This window comes from Anolis carolinensis, chromosome 1 (assembly GCF_035594765.1).
Source record: "Anolis carolinensis isolate JA03-04 chromosome 1, rAnoCar3.1.pri, whole genome shotgun sequence".
Lineage (NCBI taxonomy): Eukaryota > Metazoa > Chordata > Lepidosauria > Squamata > Dactyloidae > Anolis > Anolis carolinensis.
The window spans coordinates 189,221,034-189,246,833 of record NC_085841.1 but is presented as its reverse complement, the minus strand read 5'-3'; the positions used below and the strand labels follow the sequence as shown (position 1 = coordinate 189,246,833).

Below are 25,800 nucleotides of genomic sequence, written 5' to 3'. Positions count from 1 at the left end.
GTCATGTGGCCGGCATGACTGATGGAGCACCGTTACCTTCCTGCCTGAGCAGTACTTGTTGATCTACTCACATTTGCATGTTTTCGAACTGCTAGACTGGCAGAAGCTGGAGCTAACAGCGGGCGCTTACTCTACTCCCCGGATTCGAACCTGTGACCTTTCGGTCTGCAAGTTCAGCAGCTCCGCTTGCAACCAGGGGCTCCATATTGATTATAAGACATGCCCTAATTTCAGTACCAACAACAAAAATACATAAAATATACCTACAATTCTAAGACACACCCCATTTTTAGAGATATTTATATAGATTGGAAGGTGCATCTTAGAACTAAAGAAATACAGTATTTCAGTAAACAGCCATTCTAAGAGCAGCTAAATAGGAAGAAGTAAAATGGTTTTTTGTTTATAGTAATACAGCCTTGCAGATACAATCCTAAATCTAATTGCTACTCGTAGCTAGAGTAGATCCATTAAAGCCATAGAATTTATGTATAGGCTATCAGTAATTGATTCAATAGATTTACTCTAGAATTTAAAAAGTGAGAGATCTATAGACTAGTTTTTATGTTCGCTAGTTATATAATGTGTGCCCTTTTTAGCCAAATTACAAAGAGTGCACTTTTTGCCATTGTGCTGCTCCCTTCATATGCCAGCCAGCAGCACACATCACACCTGTTCTGACTTATATACAAATTCAACTAAAGAACGAACCTGTTGTATGTAACTTGGGGACTGCCTGGATTTTTATCCCAACTGAATCACACTTGCTAGTGATAAATGGTGAACTAACAGGTATCTATAAGTTAGAACTGTACTACTGGAATTCATGTCTTGGCTACCTGTTTTTGCTCCTGGATGGGATCCTTCTAAGTTTTGGGTTTTGGTGTATAGTATAATCCCCATAAGTCCATTTAGCTTTAAAAATGATGTCACAAAATAAAGGACAACATTGCCAATGGCAGCATATTTTAATGCGTTTTCTGTTGCACAGAGGTTGCATTGCTTTCACTCTACCAGCCTAATGGTTCTTGAAAACAAGTGTTCCATATACCTAGGAATAAGCTCCACTGAACTCATAGAATCATGGGCCATCCAGTCCAACCCCCTGCCAAGAAGCAGGAAAATCACATTCAAAACACCCCTGACAGATGGCCATCCAGCCTCTGCTTAAAAGCCTCCAAAGAAGGAGCCTCCACCACAGTCCGGGGCAGAGAGTTCCACTGCTGAACAGCTCTCACAGTGAGGAAGTTCTTCATCATATTCAGGTGGAATCTCCTTTCCTGTAGTTTGAAGGCATTGTTCTGCGTCCTAGTCTCCAGAGCAGCAGAAAACAAGCTTGCTCCCTCCTCCCTATGATCTCCCCTCACATTTTTATACGTGGTCATCATGTCTCCTCTCAGCCTTCTCTTCTGCAGGCTAAACACCGCTAGCTCTTTAAGCTGCTCCTCATAGGGCTTGTTCTCCAGACCCTTGATCATTTTAGTCGCTCTTCTCTGGACACATTCCAGCTTGTCAACATCTCCCTTCAATTGTGGTGCCCAGAACTGGACACGGTATTCCAGGTGTGGTCTGACCAAGGCAGAATAGAGGGGTAGCAGGACTTCCCTGGATATAGATACACTACTCCTTTTTATGCAGGCCGAAATCCTATTGGCTTTTTTTAGCTATCTCATGATCTTGATGGGTCATGTTTAACTTGTTGTCCATGAGGATGCCAAGATCTTTTTCACACGTACTGCTATCAAGTCAGGCGTCCCCTATTCTGTACTTGCATTTCATTTTTTCTGCCTAAGTGGAGTATCTTACATTTGTCCCTGTTGAACTTCATTTTGTTAGTTTCGGCCCATCTCTCTAATCTGTTAAGATCGTTTTGAATTCTGCTCTTGTCTTCTGGAGTATTGGCTATCCTTCCCAATTTGGTGTCGTCTGCAAACTTGATGATAATGCCTTCTAGACCTTCATCTAAGTCATTAATAAAGATGTTGGACACAACTGGGCCCAGGACTGAACCCTGCTTATGGCACTCCACTCGTCACTTCTTTCCAGGATGAAGAGAAAGCATTGGTGAGCACTCTTTGGGTTCGTTCACTTAGCCAATTGCAGATCCATCTAACCATAGCTTTGCGTAGCCCACATTTGACTAGTTTGTTTGTTGAAGGTCATGGGGGATCTTGTTGAAGTCCTTACTGAAATCCAGATATGCTAAATCCACGGCATTCTCTGCATCTACCCAGCTTGTAACTCTATTGAAAAAAGAGATCAGATTAGAAATCATGAGTGGCACTAATCCTTGAATAGACTTGTCTGAGATCCCACTGTTGTACTCTGTGGTGTTACGGGTCACTATTTTAATTTGCCTGTTCTTTCAACACCAGAGATTTAAAATAAAAAGGTACAGCAGTCATGGATGACAGTAATTTAAAAGGTTCCAAATTGCAAATCTGTAATACTGCATCCAGAATCTAGAACAAATACTGTATTCAAACTGCAACTCCCAGATTCACACAACCAGTAAAAATGAATGCAGGTGGGAATGAACATCAGCAATCGCTGGTTATACAGATGACCTTCATTTCCCTTTTATGTTTCACGTTCAGGGTATCCTACAGGTCTATCTTTAATAATCATTTTACAACTGCCTTATTAAAAAAAATGGAAACCTGAGTCAGTAAAAAGCATAATAAAATGTTTCAGTGGGTCTCATCTGTCAAAAGGGCTTCATTGTTCTTAGGTCCCTTTCTTTCTTATTTGCAACCTTTCTGTCTCCTCTTATGTGCATAAAAACCACTCCATCTTATACAAATAAAAATAAGGTGGCAATAGTAAGCAAAGCCTAAAGAAATTGTGCTCTCATTAAATGTAGATGCAGTGCGGGTCCAAGTTAACACAATGATTAAAGTGCCAAACCTATGCACATCTCGGATGCTCACCTTAAATCTTTCTAAGATTAAGTAAGGCAGAAGTCTTCCTTTCTCTGCCATAGAGCATCCTGACTTCCTCAAAACTTGTTTGTCTAATCCAGTCTTTGACGTACCCCACCTCTTTCTTAAGTGCTGTAAGAAACATCTATAATTGACTCTTCTAACAAGTTTAGGAGTATACCAGAAAATGACTGAAATTACACATCAGGCTGCCAGCATAAGCCTAGAGATCTTGAGAGAGAGAAAATAGGGAGCTCTAGGGAATGAAAACCCCTTCTAGAGGCAAGGGCTTTGGCCAGCAATTCCATTGTTGCCCTTAATGTGGTGTTCCTGGCATCCACCATTTCAAGCCACATCATTTACATTGAGCTTAGGGTTAAAGGGGGATAGTCCCTCACTGGTTTTAATTTGAACTTCAATGGCACCTGAATTTTCTGAGGGCACGAGGGCATTCTATTCAAGACTCCTCGCTTTACCACAAATTGTATGTTTTCAAATGACAACATAAATGTGAGCTTTTCAATTTCTCTTGCTAATATGGCTACCCCCTCCCATTCTTCAGATCTTAAAGTGGCATTGTGTTTAAACGTATGTTTTTGTTCCTGCAGTTGCCTCTTTTGTAGATGAAAATGCATCTGATTTGATAGATATAGCCCAGTATGTGTTATATCCTAACAGCGATGTATAGGAACATAATTCCTAACAGTGATATGTAGAACAAATAGCAAGTGGTCTTTAGTGGATTCTGCAACAGAGCTAGACGCCAACTTTTAACTGACCTTGACTGTTCAACTGAACATATCTAGAACAAAGTCACACAATAAATTGTGGTTGAAGGACTATATTTAAAAAAAGTCTTGTAATGATAGATCAACAGGCTGTGTTTTCACATAATGCTAAACAGCAGGGCTTAGTATCACAAAGAAAAGCTCATATAACTCTCCTGTTGGCTGTCATAGAAAAGTAGCACAATCCCCAAAGTGTGGCTAATCTTAATTGTAGTTGCTTCTAAATACAGTTTGTTGAAATACGCTGGCGTGTTTCAACCAATTTAAGTTAAGATTAACCACATTTTGCCAAGTACATGGCTTTTGTTTAATCTAGTATCGGACACAAAAGCATCCAAGATCCTCTCATCTGTACTGAAACAGTGAGCAGGAAGGCGCACACAAGCCCAAGATTTACTCATGCTAATATCAGTATGAATGAACTCATGTAACACCCTATCACCTTTATTTTATTCACATCAAAGGCTTATATTTATGATTAATCTGAATCAGAGCTCCCCACGTTAATGGAGATTCTTGTCTTAGTTTCACCTTGGGAAATGCAAGGATGAACATGAGTGCATAAAGTTTGGTTCAATATTTACTTTAAAATCCCATATTATCTGCTTTGAACTGGAATATATGGCAGTGTGGACTCAGATAATCCAGTTCAAAGCACATATTGTGGGATTTTCTGCCGTGATATTCTAGGTTATATGGCTGTGTGGAAGGGCCCTCAGTTACTTCAAAGTACTGAGAGATTCCATACCAGTTGTCAGAGTTGTTGATCATCAGTTTGCTGGTTGTAATGTCTTATCCCAAAACATGCTAGCTTTAGCCATGGACTGTAAAGGAGATCATTACAGCTGCACAAACTATAATTATCAACAAACATGCTCAGATGTCTATAAAGTGATACACATACTCAAGACCACAATCTTCCAAAGGCATTAAATGGCATAATGAGAATCAATTGAGTTGTTTGGAAACCAGGAGAAATTCACAATTGGATGTTCAGTAACTTACATCAAAACTTTCCTGTAAGTGGAGAGCTTTGCTCATTCCTGACAGTAAGCAGCTTTCAAGCATATAGCCTACATCTATACATGGAAGATTTTGAATGACTTCAGAGATATCTTTGGAAGGAGAAGAACAGAGCAGATTTTGTTGTCCAGCCATGACAACTTGGCCTTCACCAAACGCAAGAGAGATGGAGCCTTAAAAGAATCCCCAAAGAAAAGCATAGTGCTGCTTAAAAAGTAGAGGTTGGATGCTGTTATATCTCAATTGCCAGGGCTGGAGACATGCAATGGTTCCATGTTCCAACAGTTCTAGGACGCGGAACAATGGCTTCAAACTACAGGAAAGAGATCCCACCTAAACATTAGGAAGAACTTCCTAACTGTGAGAGTTGTTAAGCAGTGGAACTCTCTGCCCCAGAGTGTGATGGAGACTCCTTCTTTGAAGGCTTTTAAGCAGAGGCTGAATGGCCATCTGTCAGGGGTGATTTGAATGCGATTTTCCTGCTTCTTGGCAGGGGTTGGGCTGGATGGCCCACGATATCTCTTCCAACTCTATGATTCTATGTCTTCCAAGTGTCTTGGGAGAGACAGGAAGCCTCTCAAGGGTCTGTTCATCTTTAAGAGTGGGAGAGAAAAAAGCATCTGAGGATGAAACAGCCCTTCTTATAATAATAATAATAATAATAATAAGAAGAAGAAGAAGAAGAAGAAGAATTTTATTTTTATATCCCGCCCCATCTCCCCGAAGGGACTCGGGGCGGCTTACATGGGGCCAGGCCCAGTCAACAACAATAAAACAAAGCAATAAAACAGATCAAACAGATCTTCCTTATTTTAAGCACCAAAGCCGAGGAGGAGAGCAACAGCATCCCCATTTCAGATGCCAAATAGGAGCAGATGATGAGGGGATACCCTGTCATCAAGCAGGAAGAAAGTACAGTAGAGTCTCACTTATCCAACGTTCTGGATTATCCAACGCATTTTTGTAGTCAATATTTTCAAAACATCGTGATATTTTGGTGCTAAATTCGTAACTACAGTAATTACTACATAGCATTACTGCGTATTGAACTACTTTTTCTGTCACATTTGTTGTATAACATGATGTTTTGGTGCTTAATTTGTAAAATTGTAACCTAATTTGATGTTTAATAGGATTTTCCTTAATCTCTCCTTATTATCCAAAATATTCACTTATCCAACGTTCTGCCAGCCTGTTTATGTTGGATAAGTGAGACTCTACTTTACTATCAAAGGATACAAGTCACAACAATATGTAAACATTGGGGGGGTTTTTTTAGTATACCAGTTCTTGCTTAACGTTTCATATAGACTTAATCATTTAAAGCAGCTGATCTGAAGACTGTAGACTAAATCTTGTGAAATGGCACCAAGCTTTCAAACTTTGTCCTGGATCCACCGTTGTAACTCTGACATTTTCCACCATACAGTTGACTTGGGATACAGTAGAGTCTCACTTATCCAACATAAACGGGCCGGCAGAACTTTGGATAAGTGAATATGTTGGATAATAAGGAGGGATTAAGGAAAAGCCTATTAAACATCAAAATAGGTTATGATTTTACAAATTAAGCACCAAAACATCATGTTATACAACAAATTTGACAGAAAAAGTAGTTCATTACACATTAATGCTATGTAGTAATGACTGTATTTACAAATTTAGCACCAAAATATCACAATGTATTGAAAACATTGACTACAAAAATGCGTTGGATAATCCAGAACATTGGATAAGTGAGTGTTGGATAAGTGAGACTCTTCTGTATTTCAGTGTACTGAACACCATATATTTGTTATCATATTGTATCCTTTCAACAGTCGAGTGATAGGTGAGCTTGCAACATAGTGACTTACTCCAAGACTAACAAGAAAGCTTTGTTAATCATTTATGTTGATCATCAATCATTCCCCAGTACCAGTGTCCTCAGGTATGTGGCTTCTCTATGTATTTTGAAAAACATCTTACTGGTTTTTATACTGTGCTATAATATCTGTAGAGGGTTAGTGTGGTGTAGTGGATTAACTAGGACTCTGGAGACCAAGGTTTCAATCCCTGCTCACCCATGGAAACCCATTGGGTAACCTTAAGATCGTCACACACTCTCAGCCACAGAGGAAGGCCAAGAGAAACCTCTTCTGAATGAATCTTGCCAAGAAAACCTCATGACAGGTTTGTTAGCAAAGGAAAAACCTTAGGTTGCAGAGTATCAAAGAAAAATAGAATAAAGCTGCAACAGAAACATAGCCCTGAAGTAATGTGGTCAAATAAAAAACTACATTGTAGCATAAAGTCAACTTACTTTAATGCTGTAACAGAAGCATAATGCAGGTACAAAAAACTCAGAGAAAGAATACAAGCAGAGTGCAGAGAATATATAAATGACAAACATAGCTCCACCTGTATCTGATTGATAAAGCTCAAAGTACAAGCATACTACCAGTTAAAGGTACAGACCTACTGGCTAAACATGAACTATATAATTTTGCAAACATTATAATACTTTCAACAAGGTTGGCCTGGGAGTCACTATAAGTTGGAAATGGCTTGCACACAGCAACATAATAGCCATAATAATCCATCCAAACAAAAAGTGATAGACAAAGTTACATTTCATCTTAAAGTATCTACTTGTTTATAATAATGTCTCAAATTATTCCTCATGCAGTCAACTGAAAAGACATGAATGACATTGGAAATTGAGCACTAATTTCCCCCTCACAAACACACACAAAACAATTCCAGATCACAAAAAGAATTATGTTTTTCTTTCCTTCAGCCATTGGAGTTTATTAGTTAATTCTTCAGACAGAACTAATTGCTACACCTTATTGTACCAGACTGCTACTAATATTCCCCTATAAATCTTTCCAAGATTGGGGAAAGATCAATGAGGCAGCTACTAATAAATACCCAATTCATGTTTTACAAGATAGCTTTGAATGATCTCCCTGGAAAAAAGCCTGCCGGTCCAAGTCTTTGTAAAATGTTAGTCAGGAATATTATATAGTTCAGAGCAAATAATTCTCCAAAATTTACATAGGTTACTACAGAACCACTATAAATATTGAAAAGGAACGTTTACCTTTATAATTTCCACAGCAAAAGAGAGAGAAAATGGAATTTATGTATGACAAATGCACTAGAGTTACGGGGAATTTGTGCAGAATTTGTAACACATCCTCCCTTTAAGTTTAAGAGGAAATGTACCAAACACAATGTCCACGTTTTTCTTTATTTATACAAATCTCCCAATCAGTTATCTAAGTCCATCCAAGGGAACCGGCTGATCTAAAGACTTTTACAATTTTAGTACTAAGGGTTGATGGGATGAGGAGGAGGAGGAGGAGGAGGAGGAGGAGGAGGAGGAGGAAAAGAGGAAAGAACATTTGATTGAAGGTGTTTACACACCTGCTTTTTGGCACCTTTCCTTACCAGGGTTTGTGACCATGGGGAGATTTGTAAAGGCATTCAACTGAGTGTTCTTTAGCACAAAATATCCAGAGATCTTTAGAGAATTATTTGTGCCCAGAGACATGGAAAGCCAAGGTGGTATATTCATCCCTGCTTCCTGGTTAGTGTTATCCTTCATCCCGTGTGTCGGCAGATGCCTGTACAGAGCTATTGTGTTGCTTTCCCCCCTAGATCCAGTGCTCCTATGGTGTAAAAAGAAGTTAACAAGCAACCCGATATTTCTCAGGGAGGTGTTTCTTAATAAATGTTATCTTCACGGAAATAATTCAAATCGTGAATCGACAGTTGAAATTATGACCTCCCTGTTGACTTATAAAGAGCCTTATCACCGATATGATGATAATGATTAACATGCTGATTTACAAGGGTGGGGTTTGCCAACTATTTACAGACTGTACTGTCTTCCCAGAAGCCGTAGTGCCTTGGAATGTAGGTCTCGTTGCCTCTTTAGCTTCAATTATTAACCCTAACCTGCAATGCCCCACAGTACAGTGCAGCCTCATTAAAATTAAAGGGGGTAAGTGCAGGCTTAACCTCTGTCTGTTGAACTACAGTTCCCTTTTCTTTGGAGATACCTGCTTCAAGGTTAGTTGCCCTGAAGTGAAATCATTAGTAAAGACTATTAGATCTCTGAGCTTGCAAATCAGTGCTAAGCAAAGAACCCAAGATTAGTGCAACTTGATACTCTACCAAGGATATTTAACTCCATTTAGTCTTGTCTGTACAATTATCTTAACATGGCAGGTCTTGGATTGCCTGGCTTTTGAAGAATTTTCTTAAAGCTTCTGTCATTTTCTATAAGTTCTGTGCAGGTGTGGGGCAGGAAAGGGGAGAGGGAGTTGTTTGTTGATGGAGCATGACTTCAATGGCTAGGGTTAAAACTTGGCCAGAATATACTAGATATTTTTGCGTTGTTGGCTTATCACTTGTCTAAAGCAAAAGCCAGCTGAAATCCATGTCACTTGAGACATATTTCTGTGTAGCCATGACTCTATACAATGAGAGCCTGATTTTTGAAATCTGACTTCCACATCAGCTCTCAGATGGCACTGTGAAAGACAGTTACTCTCTCCTTTTGTTCAGAGAGACCATGATTTCAGTCATATCCATCACTGGTGTGGAGACGCGCTCTATACACTTGAAGTTACCTGCATGAAACAACTCAGTAGCTTTCAAAAGAAATAGTGCCCATGTAGCGCTCTCACTATCTGGAACTTCTTCCCCACTTATGGCAATCATATGTGTTTCATTTGTGATTATTTCAACAAGGATGATAAGCACTTAGTGAAAAGGGAGTACTGATATGATGGAGACTAATTTGAAATGCATTTCTGCCCATAGTTGTGTGAGGAAGACCTCTGGTTGTAGTAGAACTACAGCAGCATGGTATACTGTGGTGGGCAGACTTCTTTTTTGGGTAGATTGTGTAGTCCCTAGGCAAGAGATTGGACCTGCTGAAATTATTCTTGCATGTCATACCTGATTCCAACCATGTTCAGAAAACACTGGCCAAACCTTTCCTTTCTGGGGCAGTCCACCCCCCTCTGAAGTTCTCGCCATCTATTGATTTAGCTCTAGCTAGTTGTACTTTGACTATATTAGGCGTATGCCTCACACATTGCGAAAATCCAGCGATAACGTTCTTTGTATTGTACAGCTTTCAACAAGACTTCCTTAAGGCCTTTTCTAAAGAGGCCATTTGTTCTCATTTTCCCCCCGCAAGGCACTGTTTCTGTAAATAGGCTTTATGGTTACAAGTGTTTCTGAGCAACAAATCCTACCTCTCCTTTACAGAAGTCCGCCCAGTTAATTTCAAGTCATTATGTTAGCTGGTGAGCAAGTGAATCCTACAGTGTACTTGTGAATTCGGGTTTCAAATTGTGCAAGAAAAGTTTAGAAATCTTAAGTTGGCATTAAAATGATTACAACATGTGACACATGTTAAATACTGTATTGCAGATTGATATCCATAATATTCATGGTGCAACTTTATACATTTCTACGCAGAAGCAAGTCTCTGCTCCAAAGATGGATTATAGGATTACAGCCACTGGTCTTAAGGATGCCAATGCAAAAATAGCTCATATTGAGCTCAGTGGGGCAACTCCCCTGATAACAGTGTTTTGACTTGCAATCTGTAATTATTATAGCAGTATTTTTCATTTTTAAAATTTTATATAATTCAGTTCCTCTTTTCCGTGTAAGACATTTCAAATAAAAAAGTCCCATGTGCTGTTTTATAAACCCATGTATGTCTACCATGTATGTTGTAATGTTACCAATGTATCATCCTCAATAGATTGGTTGGTTCTTTAGTCCACAGCTCAGAGGTGGGCAAAATGCTGCCTGTCAAGGCGTTTTTATAGCTTTTGGTCTCTTCTTGCCAATAGCAGCTCACAATTTAACATTATGGAGTATGGACATTATATAAACTTTTTAAAGCCTTGTAGTTTAAAACCAGAAGTGGACTTATAGCAATTTCCAGGGGTTTCCCCCATTTCTTGGCCTTTCAGGAAGTCTGTGCAGCTCTGGAGGGTTAACCTCCAGACCCATGGTTTGATTTGAACCAAAAACCACCTCTGGCATTTTTCCTTATCCTATTTCTTTACTGTATTTCTAATGGAAAGACAAGAAGTAGGAAAGAGAAGTATAGTGAACAAGGGCTTGGCATATGCACCAATATTATGCTGACCATATTTCCAAAAATAAATTTTGTTGAAATTGACATCTATGAAATACATACTAGCAGTGTGTGTGTGTTCTTAAGTTGAATTTGTATGTAAGTTGGAACAGATATATTTTTAAGCGTAACTCCAACCATATATGTATGTTTGTGTGTATGTATATATATATAACCCGCCTTGAGCTATGAGGAGAAGCAGGTAAGAAATAAAATTATTATTATATATTTAGCTTTGGATAGCATAGAGTGTAAACACCCCTATGATGTTTTCTTTGCTGTGTGTGCCCCTGTTCAGAAGATTTTACCTCACTTCCTATCCATGTAATCTCTGGATTTTGAAAAATGTGGGTTGTTGTGGAAACAAAAGTTGGTGATAAAGCTTCCGTGGAGAGGCCGTTTTCCCACAATAACCCTTCCAGGAGTGAACTTCCCTTCCTAGAAGTAGATTTCCTCTCACTTCTTGTTGTCTCACTCCCGTTCTTAACTATGAGTCATTTGTAACTTGGGGACTGCCTGCATTTTTGACCAGCTAAAGCAGTGGTTCTCAACCTGTCGGTCCCCAGGTGTTTTGGCCTTCAACTCCCAGAAATCCTAAGGGGTAGTAAAACTGGCTGGGATTTCTGGGAGTTGTAAGCCAAAACACTTGGGGACCTGCAGGATGAGAACCACTGAGCTAGAGTAATAAAGCTTTTTAACCATTAAATGATAGGGGCTTCTTTCCTATCTTTCCAACCCCACCACGAGTAAATCTGTCCACTGGTTAAATTTTTCATTCACTGATGGGCACCCCCCACCCTTATAGGCAGTAATCATTTCATGCACTCAGTTCTGTTGCATTCACATACATACGTTTCTTTTCCCTCCTGCTGGGTTGCTTCCATATGAGTCCAAACCCTGCAAAACTTTCAATATTATCTTCTTGACCAAATATGTAAACAGTGGATGTTTGTGAGAACAATAAAATCTACATTTTGTTATTTTTATAATTTTTTCTTTGAAGGCCAGTGGTAGAGTTGAGTATTGGATGGGAACCGGGGAAATCCAGGGTTGCCGAGCTCTGAAATGTACTTGAGCCAGTTACTTTTCTCCTGCCTGACCTACGTCACCGAGCTGTTGAGAGGAAAATGGAGAGGAGGAGAGCCATGTACATTTCCATGAGTTCATTACAGGAAAAGCAGAGTATAAAGTGGAAGTAATAAATTATGATCTTCAGCGTAGCCTCTTTGGCTATTTCAGCCTGGGCAAGTTACTATTTTTGACACATAATTCAACGCTTCTTAGTTCAAACACTGATTTCTCTGTTTATATTAATCTGCAACTGTATGTCCTATCACTCGCATATCTGCTTTTTCTTATGTTTCCCCTTTCTTATTGAGCATCATTTCCCCTTAACTAGTTCAGACTTTTGACATTACCAGAATTAATTAAGGAAGACTTTAAAAAAAAAGCTGCTTCTTACAACGGTAGCAAAGTACTGGCTTTGAGCCCACTTTGCGTAGTGACCTTTCTGACTTGTTTTAACATTCAACATGAGGGGCTCTTCCTATATCTCAGGACACAGTGAGAACTTCACCTTCCCTTACAATACAAACAGATGTCCAATCTGCCCAGCTAGCAATAACATTTTGGTTTCCTGTGCATCCACAGATGCTCTTACAAGAAGGAAAGGCTTTTGGCAAGTCCTTTCCATGGCAGCAGCCCAAGCAATTCCCATGAACTTCCTTTCCTGCCTACATTTTTCCATTCCACATCTGTGCAGAGTTTTAGGCTATAGTGTGGAGGTCGATATGTAGTACAACCAAGCATTCCTATGGAATTTCTCAGTTTTGTTGTAGGGCTTGAACACAAGAAATAAATAAAAGTAGCACAGCTGGGCAATATCTGCAGAAAGATCAACCACTATCCCAAAGACGTGTTCAAACTTTCAAGTTCTCCAGCACTTCTATCAGGGTAGGTTGGTAGAGATCGAATGAGGAGGGGAGAAGGATGAGGAGGGGAGAAGAATGAGAAAGTCTGGCATGTCGACTAAGTCTATTACCATATTTACTCGAGTCTAATGCGCCATCAAATCTAATGCTCACCTCAATTTTCAAAACCCTGAAACCCAAAAAAGTATATACCATATTATGCAAATCTAATACACACCCTAATTTTGGGAAGGTAATTCAGTCAAAAAAGGTGAGCATTAGATTCGAGTAAATACAGTATTTAATTGTCATGCATGTTGGTGAACTTTTGAAGTGTAAGACAGTATAGGACTTGGATCAAAATATTACTAGCATTGCATATTTGGGATAGGCAGGATATTTGTTTAAGTAAACGTTAAAATGAACTTCTCATGTACATAATTGGCCCCTTTAAGTTGATGATTTTTAAAAATTTATCCTTATCATTAGTGTGCTATAGTGCTTTTTATTGCTGGACTAGGACTCCAGGAGATCAAAATGTAAATCCTTTCTTGGCCTTGAATGCTCAACTTCTGACCCTGGGCAAAGTCACAATCTCTCACACTCAAATGAAAGCAAGGGCCAGCCTCTTCTAAATCAACCTGTCAGTCATTTTTGGGGAAAAAAAGATGTTCAGATGATGTCTACATTTTTACAACAGCACTTACGTTGTTCATCTGGATGGTTGAAACCTCAAAGTGTGACCTATAAAATTATGTAACAAAAATTGAAAAGAATTCTGTTTCTGGTTTGAAAGTATTATTTCCTTTTTAATTGTGCAGTACTTTGAAAGTAATTGTTATGCTCCTTTGTATTTTTGGCTGCCACAAACAATGTTGAACTGGTTGAGACTCAATGATATATTCATTGAAAAACTATAGCAAAATGTGCTGCAGGATGTCCCGCACAAACAAGATTTTTGTAGTGTAATAAACTTTTTCCATGTTTTTATTATAGAACCAATTAAAGAAAAATCGTGTTTCATAGTGTAATAATTAAACTTTGCTGTAGTGTACAAATTAAGTAACCTAGAAAAACATTTCATCAACCGAAACATTAACCAGCTTCTGTGGAATAATGCATGCTTTCTGCACACACACATACATACACACATATATATCTGTCTTATAAAATTAAGACATTGCAGCCATTCTTAAGAGGGGAATAATTTGAATCATAGAAAAAAAAAGAATACATTCTTTTAACCTATAAAGTGAAACAGTTAATGAAAATGGCTTTTAAAAATGTCTCAGTTATCTGTGTCATTGTTAGATCTTTGTGTAATCCATCTCTGCATTCCATGATCTAGCCTTTACTCAGGAGCTAGGCATCTCCGATGAGAACTCAGAATTAATTTTTTCTAGTTTACCTTGTATTCCTGATTGTTAAATATTTTCCCTTTTCCTGCCCCCAAAACTGTTGAAAATTGCATGAGTTACTTTCATCAGCTCTAAATAATTATCTCACTCATTTAATAAAACATACACCACAGCCTTCTTACCGGTGGGACTAGTACCATGGTTTCACCCTACCCGCATCTGACAAAATATTTCCTCTTTAAGAAATGTTGTAGATCTTCCAGGCAATTCTATGGTATGCAAAATTCCTCCAACACAAATTGTGATAACTTCTGGCAGAGGTTTTTCATTTCAATTGGGTTTGCTACTGTCCATGGTTTTCTGTTTCCATGGTAAGTCCATGAATGTATCCCCTATGGAGAGAAGGAATATACTGTTCTAATGTCCACACTCAATTCTGTAGCAAATGTGATACCCTTTTCCATCATTTTGCAGGTTATTGAAGGAAAGCTGGCCCCTTTCCTTGGGAAAGTCATCAAATTTGCCACCTCTCATGTATATAGCTGCAGCCTTTGCAGTCAAAAGGGATTCATCTGCGAGATCTGTAACAATGGCGAGATCCTGTACCCATTTGAGGACATTTCTACAAGCAGGTAAAAATCTGTGATGCACGTGTTACCATTATTCTTCTAGTTATCTTCTATACACATAATAAAAGTGAAAATCTATATGTGTGTGTGTGGAAAGGTGTCCATTTACACAACAGCCTCCTACCTCCACAAACTGCTTTTACCCACAGTGCTGAGGAGCCACCAAAGTCCGCCCTCCAAGGACATTGCAGGTTACAGCGAGCCTGGTTTGGGGAGGATTGACCCACGATTCTGGGAATTGTAGTTTACCCACATCATTATGTATTTTCTAATGGGAGCATTCATAAAAACGAAATCAAAGATTGACTTTTTCAAATAGTGTTGATAATTAACTAAATGATATTACCTAACACCCCAAAACAAACAATGCCTTTTTCAAATAACCTGGGCACTGCCAGGTACCCAAGCTAGTTTTTAATAAATAAATTGAATGAATCAGGCATGCCTATCAAGTTTCCTTCCACTCTATGTCTTCTTCTCATGGCTAAATAAGATATGACATTAAATTGATTTTTCGCTTCAAGAAAGGATTTTCCCAATGCAAAATAACAGCTTCAACTGGGCCATTTTAGTAAAGACTACAAGAGGGTGTGAAATACGCTCTGTATTATTCACTGTATGCCAAATACAAATAAATATAATAATAACAAATGCAAATAGGCATTTAGTGTTATGTCTGGTTTGACCTTCTAAGTCCAGAATAATCACTTTTCTACTATATCTCCTTTTTTGGCTTGAGTGATCTTCCCATTCCAAGGTTTGCCGGTAGGTAGAGTGTATATACATTTTAAAGAAATGTTTAGAGCATTCTGTGTGTACCTGTCATAGTTATATTGAAATCTGGGGATGTGTGCCTGGATCACTTGAAAAATGCCAAGTGTAAACCTGTCTGTGGAGGACCGGTTGTATGATTTCAGTGAAGAATGTGCACTATGCTTCTGTGGCATTTACTGTCATTCTTGTGTCTACCCCCATGTAAACACCAGAAGATTTGTTGGAGTCAATTACAGCCCAATATTATGTGCTGAGGGCTAGACATATGGGCTCATGTTAAACACTGTGATGTACATAACCTTAAGGGAAGACTTGTGATCTCTGGAAGTTGTTTCAGAAATTTTACATCTAAGAAGTCTTAAGATAAATCTTTTCTGGAGGCATACCCTGGATGTGCAAGCATGATACTTTTAGAGACCCCTTTGGCTTCAGATTTGTGTGTAGCTGCAGCCTTTGTAGTCAGCTTAAATGGGAGGCTAGTCCGCAAGCTATATGCTCCTGTTTCCCCAGAAATGTATAAGAGACCTATACATTTCCAAAGCCTGGCTTTGGAAGAAGATAGAAAAACTTCATGTTTCTGGTTCATAGACAAAATGCATTTACAGCCATTTTTTGTGTCAGGAGTGACTTGAGAAACTGTCATTTCTGGTGTGAGAGAATTGGTCGTCTGCAAGGACGTTGGCCAGGGGATGCCTGGATTTTTGATGTTTATACCGTTCTGTGGGTAGAGCTAGAGCTGACAGAGGGAGCTCACTCGTGCTCTCCATATTCAAACCCATTGTACCACCAAGGGCTCCTTTTATGTACCACAGTACATACCGTGTTTCCCCGAAAATAAGACAGTGTCTTATATTAATTTTTGCTCCCAAAGATGCACTAGGTCTCCCCCGAAATAATTGCTAAATATAAGGCCTCCCCCGAAAGTAAGACCTAGCAAAGTTTTTGTTTGGAAGCATGCCCATCGAACAGAACACCAGAGCATGCAGGATCGGTAAATGTATGTACCATATACATGGAAATAATGGTAATGGAAAAATAAGACACCCCCTGAAAATAATTCACATTTATTGTCGAACAAAAAAATGAACATTTATTATATACTGTACAGTAGTTGTCATCACAAACCAGCATAACCAGACAAACTGTGAATCCTATCAAGAATTTCTTATTACTACCATTATTTCCATGTATATGGTACATACATTTACCGATCCTGCATGCTCTGGTGTTCTGTTCGATGGGCATGCTTCCAAACAAAAACTTTGCTAGGTCTTACTTTCGGGGGAGGCCTTATATTTAGCAATTCAGCAAAACCTCTACTAGGTCTTATTTTCTGGGGATGTCTTATTTTAGGGGAAACAGGGTAGTAGATATGTGTGCGAAATTCGTTTCTAGTGTTTCAACTGTTTCTTTCGTGTCTTCTGTTTCTTCAGAAGCTCAAAATGGGAAGTCCCCTTCCCACACGAAAATCTGCTCGACACAAAAGCCTGCTTTCGTGTGCATCCAAACTTGCCTCCTTGCCTTGGAAAGAGTGTGTGTGTGGTGGAGCGTGCAGGCAGGCAGGCCTGGAGCTTGGCTGCAGGCACGCTCTGGGCCTGCCTGCACGCCCCGCCACACATGCACTCTTGGAGTATGTGGCGGGGAGTGTGTGGTGGGGTGTGCAAGCAGACAGGCTCAGAGTGTGCCTGCAGCTGAGCGCCTCTTACTTTAGAGCTGCAGGCACTGTCAGGCGTGCATACCTTCCGGGCCTGCATGCACGCCCCACCACACGCACTCTTTTTCCAAGGACAGTGTGTATATGGCAGGGCTTGCAGGCAGGCCCAGAAAACGCACACACCTGCCAGTCCCTACAGCCGAGCGCCTCGTACTCTAGAGTAGAAACAGCAAGTGCCAGGTAAGAAAAATGCACTCCGGGAAGGAGAGCCAGTGCGTGGGATTTTTGGCCCCAAAACAAAAGAATCAAAAAGCAACTCTCCCAAGTTTGGGAGGCTAATAAAAAACAGATCAGGGCCCCCAACGAAAGCCAGGACATGAAATGGGACATTTCCCCTGAATGCACATAGGGTGCTCTCACACTGCACATTAGGCCCAAGGTATAATGTAAGCCATAGATGAAAGGGTTGATGAAATATATGTATGCTCTGATTTGTTCATGAGTTTGCCCTGTTTAATTTGTCTTCTTATTACGTGCCTCTTTATATGTGAAAATGGGCCAAACACTATTCATATTATTAATCTCACAGAGTGGTCTTCAGTGGATTGTCCAGCTATGAAGCATCAGGTATTGAATAATCAAGTTTTGAACATGTATGGTGTTGATCTGCTTTCTATTTTGGTTGGCAGCTTGTGAGATGGCCAAGATTATTTTCTTAGGTCACTCTGTTACTGTGTTTCTACACAACTGGAAGAATATTCCTTTGTCAGTGTAGCCAAACCTCCTGGGAGAGACATCTTTATATGCTGTTACCATATTTCTTCCATTGTAAGATGCTGTCGATTGTAAGCACACTCTCATTTCTGTAGCACCAACAATAACAAAAAATACATCACATCTGCCATTCTAAGACATACCCCATTTTTAGATATGTTTATACAGTATAGGGGAAAAGTGTGTATTAGAATTGAAAAAATACAGCATTTGCCCAGTCATTCTCTGGATTGGATCCATTTGTTGCTTTTGTTTTATGGTGAAATGAGAACCCTGTCTATAAGCTATCTTAAATTATGTGTGGCACAAGTATATAAGTATTCTAGAAGAAAACAAGGAGATCATTTCCAAACTTCAGCTCAGTCAATACAAGTCATGAATGAAGAGGCATCAGAACTAATGTTAATCTGACCTAGGATAAAGAAAATATTGGTGATATTGGTGAGGAAAATGAAAGAATGCAAAAACGTGATAGAAGAGACCATACCTAGCCATGGCGTTCTTACGGCAGTTAGTACGGCATCTACTGTATATACTCATGTGTAAGTTGACTTCATGTTTAAGTTGAGGGCAGGATTTGTAGCCAAAATTAAGGATTCTGAAATGATCCATGGATATGTCAAGGATCATTCCACTTGAGTATATGTAGGCATTACTCTCTAGATTGAGAGGCCCTATGGGAGTGTGTAGTGCAGTCTAAAAGTGCCCTAGCAACTCAATTGATAATACAATGTAACATGATTTTTGTTCCTGGGTTATAAATGTCATTTCCTAATTGGTTCTATTGTAAAAACATGAACGAAGTTTTTTAAACTGCAAAAGGTTTGTTTTTGCTGGACATCCTGCTTTTTGCTGGACTATATATAGCACATGTTGCTATAGTTTTTCAATCAACATATCATTGAGTCTCAACCAATTCAACATAGGGTTGCTGTGAGTTTTCCGGGTTGTATGGCCATGTTCCAGAAGCATTCTCTCCTAACATTTCACCCATATCTATGGCAGGCATCCTCAGAGGTTGTGAGGTATATTGGAATCCAGGCAAGTGGGGTTTATATATCTGTGGAATGTCCAGGGTGGAAGAAAGAAATTTTGTCTGTTTGAGGCAAGTTTGAATATTGCAATTGGCCAGTTTGATTAGCATGGAATAGCCTTGCAGCTTCAAAGCCTGGCTGCTTCTTGCCTGGGGAATCCTTTGTTGGGAGATGTTAGCTGGCCCTGATTGTTTCTTGTCTGGATTTCTCCGTTTTTGAGTGTTGCCACATTGGCAAGATTATGAATTTTGTTCAGTTAAAGAAAATAGTGAATTCAAAATAGCAGTGGCCACTCTTTAAATACAAGTGTATTTAGTCACTCTGAATGTGTACATTTCAGATTAGGGTTGACTTGTGGAATGGGATAATTTGGATGGGATTTCTGGGGTTGGGGTGTCAGCAGGTGTCAGATATGCATGTCATCTCAAATGTCAGAATATCCATAGGGCTTTTGTTACCTCTGGTTTCTTTGGCAATATTACTCCTAGGACCATTTCTAGGGAGAGTTCTCTGTTCTTGTTTGGATGTCATCCAGAAGCAGCTCATAGGCCACACCACATATTAAGATGTTAGTAGAGGTCTCCCTTTGGTGTTGTTTTCTGCGAGTAGGGTGCCATTTCCCTGTTTGGGGCTGTGGTCAATGACCTGCATAACAACCCTAGTCCTCATATTTTCAGTTCCCACTATTCCCTCTAAATCACCTCCATGCACACACCTTTTGTGGATTTTCAGGCAGTCTTCACTGTGTGTATCCCAAACACTTGCAAGTGTAACAGGGTTGAAAATAAAAGATGGACCAGATTTCATCCCTGGTGCCTTCATTCCTAGATATCAACCTCTTCTAGTGATTTTATTTCTAGAAAGTGCTATCTTACGCAAGCAGTGAGGGTCAAGTTCCAGCAATACTAATGTGTTGTAAGAGTAAAATCACATGGTCTGCTTTGACATCTTCAGGATTGACAGAGACTTTTCATTGGAGTTAATTCTCAAAATGGATGAAGATGTTTAAGCTTCATTCAACAATAGTTTTTCCTATGTTATAATTGTGGCTTAATGGTAGGTAAATGAATAACACTATATAACAAACTTTTTTTTCCTGTTCCTGGTTTGAAAGTGTCATTTCTTGTTTAATTGTGCAGTACTTACTTTGAAAGTAGTTATTATTCTCCAGAAACTTCGTTTTTGTGGCTGCCACAAACTATGTTGAATTGTTTAAGACTCTATGAGATATTCATTGAAAAACCAGAGCAAAATGTGCTACAGGGTTGTCCCACAGAAATAAAATTTTGGCAGTTTAATAAACTTTTTCCATGTTTTTATAACAGAACCAATTAGGAAATGACATTTATATCCCAGGAACAAAAATTGTGTTTTATAGTGTAATCTTTCTTTTATTCCCTCTAAAAGATGGGTTTATTATATATGGAATGTTTGAATACCTTTCACATGCACATACAAACAGGCCTGTAGCGAGGGGGGGGGGGTTAGGGGTTCAAACCCCCCCCCCCCAAATTTTTCAAGTTATAAAAAAAATCTCGTTTACTCATGAATTTTAACTGGTTAGCCAAATCCCCATGCTAAGTCTATGAGATGCAAAACATTAAGAGTCCATCCAGGCACTATCTCAAGCAGATATTGACAGGAGGGGTATGTGCTAGGGGTTCAACCCCCCCCCCCCCCCGAAATTTTCAAAACCCCTCCCGAAATTTTTTTCTGGCTACGGCCCTGCATACAAACACACCATTTTGTAAATGTTATCATCAAAAAGTGAGTTTTCTTTAATCCTCAAATCAAGATAAAGCAATAAATATTAACCCATATGCTTTTTGGCACAATCAGTTTTGCTATTGCCTTTCTATATTCAGCCTTGCTAAATATGAATTAAAATGAAAGCATCTCATTTATCTTTTTAAAAATTGAAATTCTTATAGCTCTTTAGCCTCTAGTTAGAAAGGTATAAGAAATCGAAACCATCCAGCAGTCAAGTGCTCTGAGGAGAAATTTCTTTAATTGTCTTAAAGGTCTTCTGAGCTTTACTGAATTCATGGCTTTCTTGAATGACTATGTCTATATCCACTATGATGCCTTTATTGTGTGCCAGCGCCTTGAATTTTCTAGATACAAAACAAGATGCACCACAGCGGAGGGTGGAGTTTGCTCTCAGAGCAAGGAATCTCTTGAGAGCAGCTTTGGTAGAACTTGGCAGTCAGGCTGTTGGGAAGGGAAGTAGAGAGATGTTTGTTGTTTGCTCGTTCAGTCACTTCCGACTTTGTAACCTCATGAACCAGCCCACGCCAGAGCTCCCTGTCAGCCGTTGCCCCAGATCCTTCAAGGTCAAGCCACTCACTTCAAGGATACCATCCATCCATCTTGCCCTTGGTTGGCCCCTCTTCTTTTTTCTTTCCATTTTCCTCAGGATCATTGTCTTCTCCAAGCTTTCCTGACTTCTCATGATGTGGCCAAAGTACTTCATCTTTGCCTCTAATACCCTTCCTTCCAGTGAGCAGTAGGGCATTATTTCCTGGAATATGGACTGGTTGGATCTTCTGGCGGTCCAAGGTAATCTTGGAAAGTGGAGAGTTAGATTTAAATGTGTGTGTTTTCAGATGTGATTTGTCATGGCTGGCCTGTTTGTCCCTTATGAGAGAAGACGAATCTCACTCTTTCTTCAAGAGCTAGCATTTCCATTTGCACTAACCCTGTTTGCTTAGCATTCTTACCCCCCCCCCTTTTTTTCTTCTTCTTCTTTCTTTTTGTCAGTCCTTGTGCAAACAGAGCAAATACCTGGATAATGCACTCATCTGGCTTTGAATACACAAATATTACATACCCTTTTCTTGCTAATCAGCGTGACACATTCCTTTGTTGGCCAAATGGTTCCAAAGCAAACACAATCATTTCACCTAATTAGCAGGGTTTTGTGGGCTGTGGCTGGCAGGCTTCTGACATCCTGTCCAACAAAACCTAACCCCCACGTTTGTGGACTTTAACGCTCGTCCACAAGGCTTGCACATTCTTTCTTCTTTCTCCCATTTTGCTTGGTTTGGTATTCGTTGTGTTAAAGTATTTTCCGTCGCTGTCTTCTGGGTGTTGAGTCTTTCCTTTGTTTGTATGACAAATGAAAATAGTAAAATTCAAGCTGGGTATAAGAAGTGAAGAAGTCTTCTGGTGTTTATAACTTTAACAGGTTGAATATCCCTTATCTGGAATTCAAAATGCTTTGAAATTGTCCACCTGGGTGGCTGAAAATTTTGCTTCCGATGGTTGAAGATGCCAAAATGTTGTTTCATGCACAGAAATATTAAAAGTACTGTATATAAACTTCAGGATACGTCTATAAGGTGTATATAAAACATCAATGTATTTCATGTTTGGACTTGGATCCTAACACCAAGATATCTCATTATGTATATGCAAGTACAGGCAGTCCCTGTGTTACAAACAAGACCTTTTACAAACTGCCACATCACCTTATTCATCCAGTCGACATCTTCTAGGTATGGTGGACACTGACCACAGCTGTCGTGTTTGTAGGACTCAATGAGGTGGGCATTGTAAGTTTGTCCTTAAATTGAATTTGTATGTCAGAACAGGTACATTTTTAAGTGTAACCCTGGCATATTTTTTTTGTTTTTAGTTTTGGTTGGCATAAGGAAGGTTTTTGTTTGCTGTCTGTTCAGAATATTTCACGTCACTTTCTCTCCTTGTGACAACTGGATTTTGAAAAATTTGACTTGTTGTAGAAACAAGGATTGATGAGAAAGCTTCAGTGAAGAGACCTTTTCTCCATGATAACTTTTTCAGGAGTGAATTTCCCTTCAAAGAGGTAGAAATTTCTCTCACTTACTGTTGTCTCACCCCCATTTGTAACTAGGAGTCTTATGTAGGGTAGATATCTGTAACTCGGAGATTGCCTGTATTCCAAAAAAAAAAAAATTAAAAAAAATCACCAAAAACCCTGAAATATGGAAAATGTCAAGTCCCAAGCATTTCACATAAGGGATACTGAACCTGTGTAAGGGCTAGGCCAACAAAAGAAGCTGTTGGTGCTGCTGAAAATAGTATTCTCTGGCTTACTGTATATACTCGAGTATAAGCCTAGTTTTTCAGCCCTTTTTTTAAAACTGAAAAAGCCCCCCTCAGCTTATACTCAGATGAGGGTCCTGGTTGGCTTATATTTGGGTCAGCTTATACTCGAGAATATATGGTGCATTTATTATTTTTCTCTATTACTATTGGTAAATTATGTTTATTATTTTTCTCTACTATTGTTGCTACTATTACATTTATTTTACTCTATTTTTATTATTATTAATACATTTATTATTTCACTCTGATCTTATTATTACTGTATTATTATAGCATTTATTATTTTATTCTATTTATTACTTGTATTATTTTCCTGTATTTATTATTATTATTATTATTATTACATGTATTATTTTACTCTATTATTATTAAAAGGATACATAAGCACATTTACATTGAAGAAGATGAGAATAATGATTTGATCAGAGTTGGACACTTTTATCTTAAATTTGAGCTTTATGTAAATATTCAGAAACATTTAACCTACCAATGCCTCAATTAATGTAATTTTATTGGTATCTATTTTTATTTCTGAAATTTACCACCCTTGGCTTATACTGGAGTCAATGTTTTCCCAGTTTCTTTACAGTAAAATTAGGTGCCTCAGCTTATATTCAGGTCGGCTTATACTCGAGTATATACGGTAATTAGGTCTTACTTCACTGAAGCCCAGAGGTAAGCATTTCAAGTGATAGACATTCAATGTAGAAGATCTTCATTCTGTAGATGCTTCAGCACATTAACAGTTATTTGCATATGCTTTAGATATAGGACAGTGTATTTTTGCACAGCTTTCAGTACTGAGCCTTGTCATTGGCAAGCAAACAACTAATTTTTCCCTAAAATATGCCTTCCTTAAGAATGCAGATTTAGAGAAATGGCTGGGATTTTGGGGAATTGATGTCCAAAACACTTAGTAGGCCAAAGATTGGAAACTACTGGTTGAAGCAATTTCTTTCCCAAAGGGGAGACACCTCCTCCCAAACTGGTCTCCTGCTCATTACTTTCCTTTTTCTGAAACTTTGCCTGCCTTCTCCACACATGAACTGCCACTTTAGGAGCCTGGTCATTCATGTCAGCCATGCCTACTTTCTCGCCTGATCTCGGGACCTTGTTGCAGATTGCTACGTTTTGCGGTTTCTGAACCCTTAAGGCACATGTGTCAAGCTCAGGGCCCATGGGCTGAATGCAGTCCACCAGATCATTTTATGTGGCCATCCAGATGCTGGATGATACCTCCTATATTCCTCATCATTAGACATTATGACTAGAGCTGATAGGAGTTGTGATACAGTAAGATCTGGAAAGTTGCAGTTTGTTCTGTTAGTTAAGAAAGTTGGGTTTGTATTTAGATACAAGGCTCATGGGTAGGATATCTGACTTTAAAATGTCCTTTAACCTTTACCCCACCTCAGAGTCATAAGTAGTTGAGTTGCAATTCAGATTATTCTCAGTCTGCATAGTGGATAATTGATTGTGATGGGAGTCATTGTTTTTTAACATCTGGGGACTCAAGCTGGTTAAGAACTAAAGAGCACCAACTGCTAAGTAAAAAAATAACAGTTGTCCCTCTGTGTCCACGGAATCTTCATCCATGGATTAGTGGTTCTTTGAAAGCTACCATAAGGCTGATGTGGCCCTCGATGAAAATGAGTATGACATCCCTGCTCTAGGGCAAACAAACAAACATCAAACCTTATTTCTGAGGTTACCATTCGGTCTCAGGGGTCTCTTTGTGTTGCTGTGCTTTTACATTTTAGCGCCTGTGTAAACATGTCCTGCCTGTGTCTGTATACACACCCTTTGCGCAAGCATTAAGCTCACATACTCTTGCCAGACATAGTTCACAAGGCAAGGCATTTTATAGCATTTTAAAAAATCTCTTTTTTGTAAATTCAAAACACCAGAGTGTATGGAAAATAAAAGAGCATGTACATGTGGCTTGTTGACTACCATGCTCAGGCACCATCCTGAATACAATGTGGTCACTATTTCTTATTCACCTCTATGAAAATGCACAGTGTGATTGTATCTCTAGTGAGTCAAGAACCATCGGGATCTTTTATTCAGTATGGCAGCCATACAACAAAAAAGGGGGAAGTTAGCCAAGAATAATGGCCAAAGGTGAACCATGCAAATTGTCTTCTACCACAAATATTTGAGAGAGGAGGAGAGTAGAAATCTACTAGCATTTGGGCCAATGTATTATTTTTAAAAAGAAATAGCGGTAGGGAAAGGAGACGATGGGAAGAGAGGTTAGAATCAAGGAGGAGGGGGAAGTCAGGGAAATGGCTAGGCAGGGCCTTAGTTTCTCTGTGCAACAAGGATCTTCAAAGTATAACATCACAGGGTGAACCATGCAAGGAGTGCCATAGATAGATCTAAAGTAATGCAGTAGAAAAAGGAAAAAATAAACTTAAAGTGGGTATGTTGATCTTATTTCAGAGTCAAGGTAACCCAAAGGACCTCACTTCCCAGATGGTCACAGATACTTGGAGATTCACCGAGGGCACTGAATCTGTTTGGTCTATAAGGCTTTGGTCCTGAATTCAAAGTATGGAAAGGCCCTCAATGTCAAACGTTTCATTGTGCATATCGAGTTGTGTTTCAAAGTTGTCCAAGATCACCACATAGCCAGCAATGCCATTATTAGGGACCCCAGAATAAAAGAGTTTAGCTGCAAAAATAGGAT

The 25,800-nt window shown here is 39.2% G+C and overlaps 1 protein-coding gene and 1 long non-coding RNA gene across 3 annotated transcripts in view; one reads left to right on the top strand and one right to left on the bottom strand.

The window, feature by feature from the left end:
* The window catches only part of LOC103280281 (uncharacterized), a 93,199-nt gene that overhangs the window by 25,758 nt on the left and 41,641 nt on the right, over positions 1–25,800 (bottom strand). The gene's annotated exons all lie outside the window — the stretch shown is intronic.
* plekhm3 (pleckstrin homology domain containing M3) overlaps positions 1–25,800 on the top strand; it is a 101,288-nt gene that overhangs the window by 58,137 nt on the left and 17,351 nt on the right. For both annotated transcript variants that reach the window (XR_010000755.1, XM_003226077.3), the window contains exon 7: positions 14,629–14,786. Coding sequence is in view for 1 of the 2 variants with exons in the window: in XM_003226077.3 (XP_003226125.2) it covers positions 14,629–14,786 (158 nt within the window). In the remaining variant the exon portion in view is untranslated. The remainder of the gene's footprint in view (positions 1–14,628; positions 14,787–25,800) is intronic.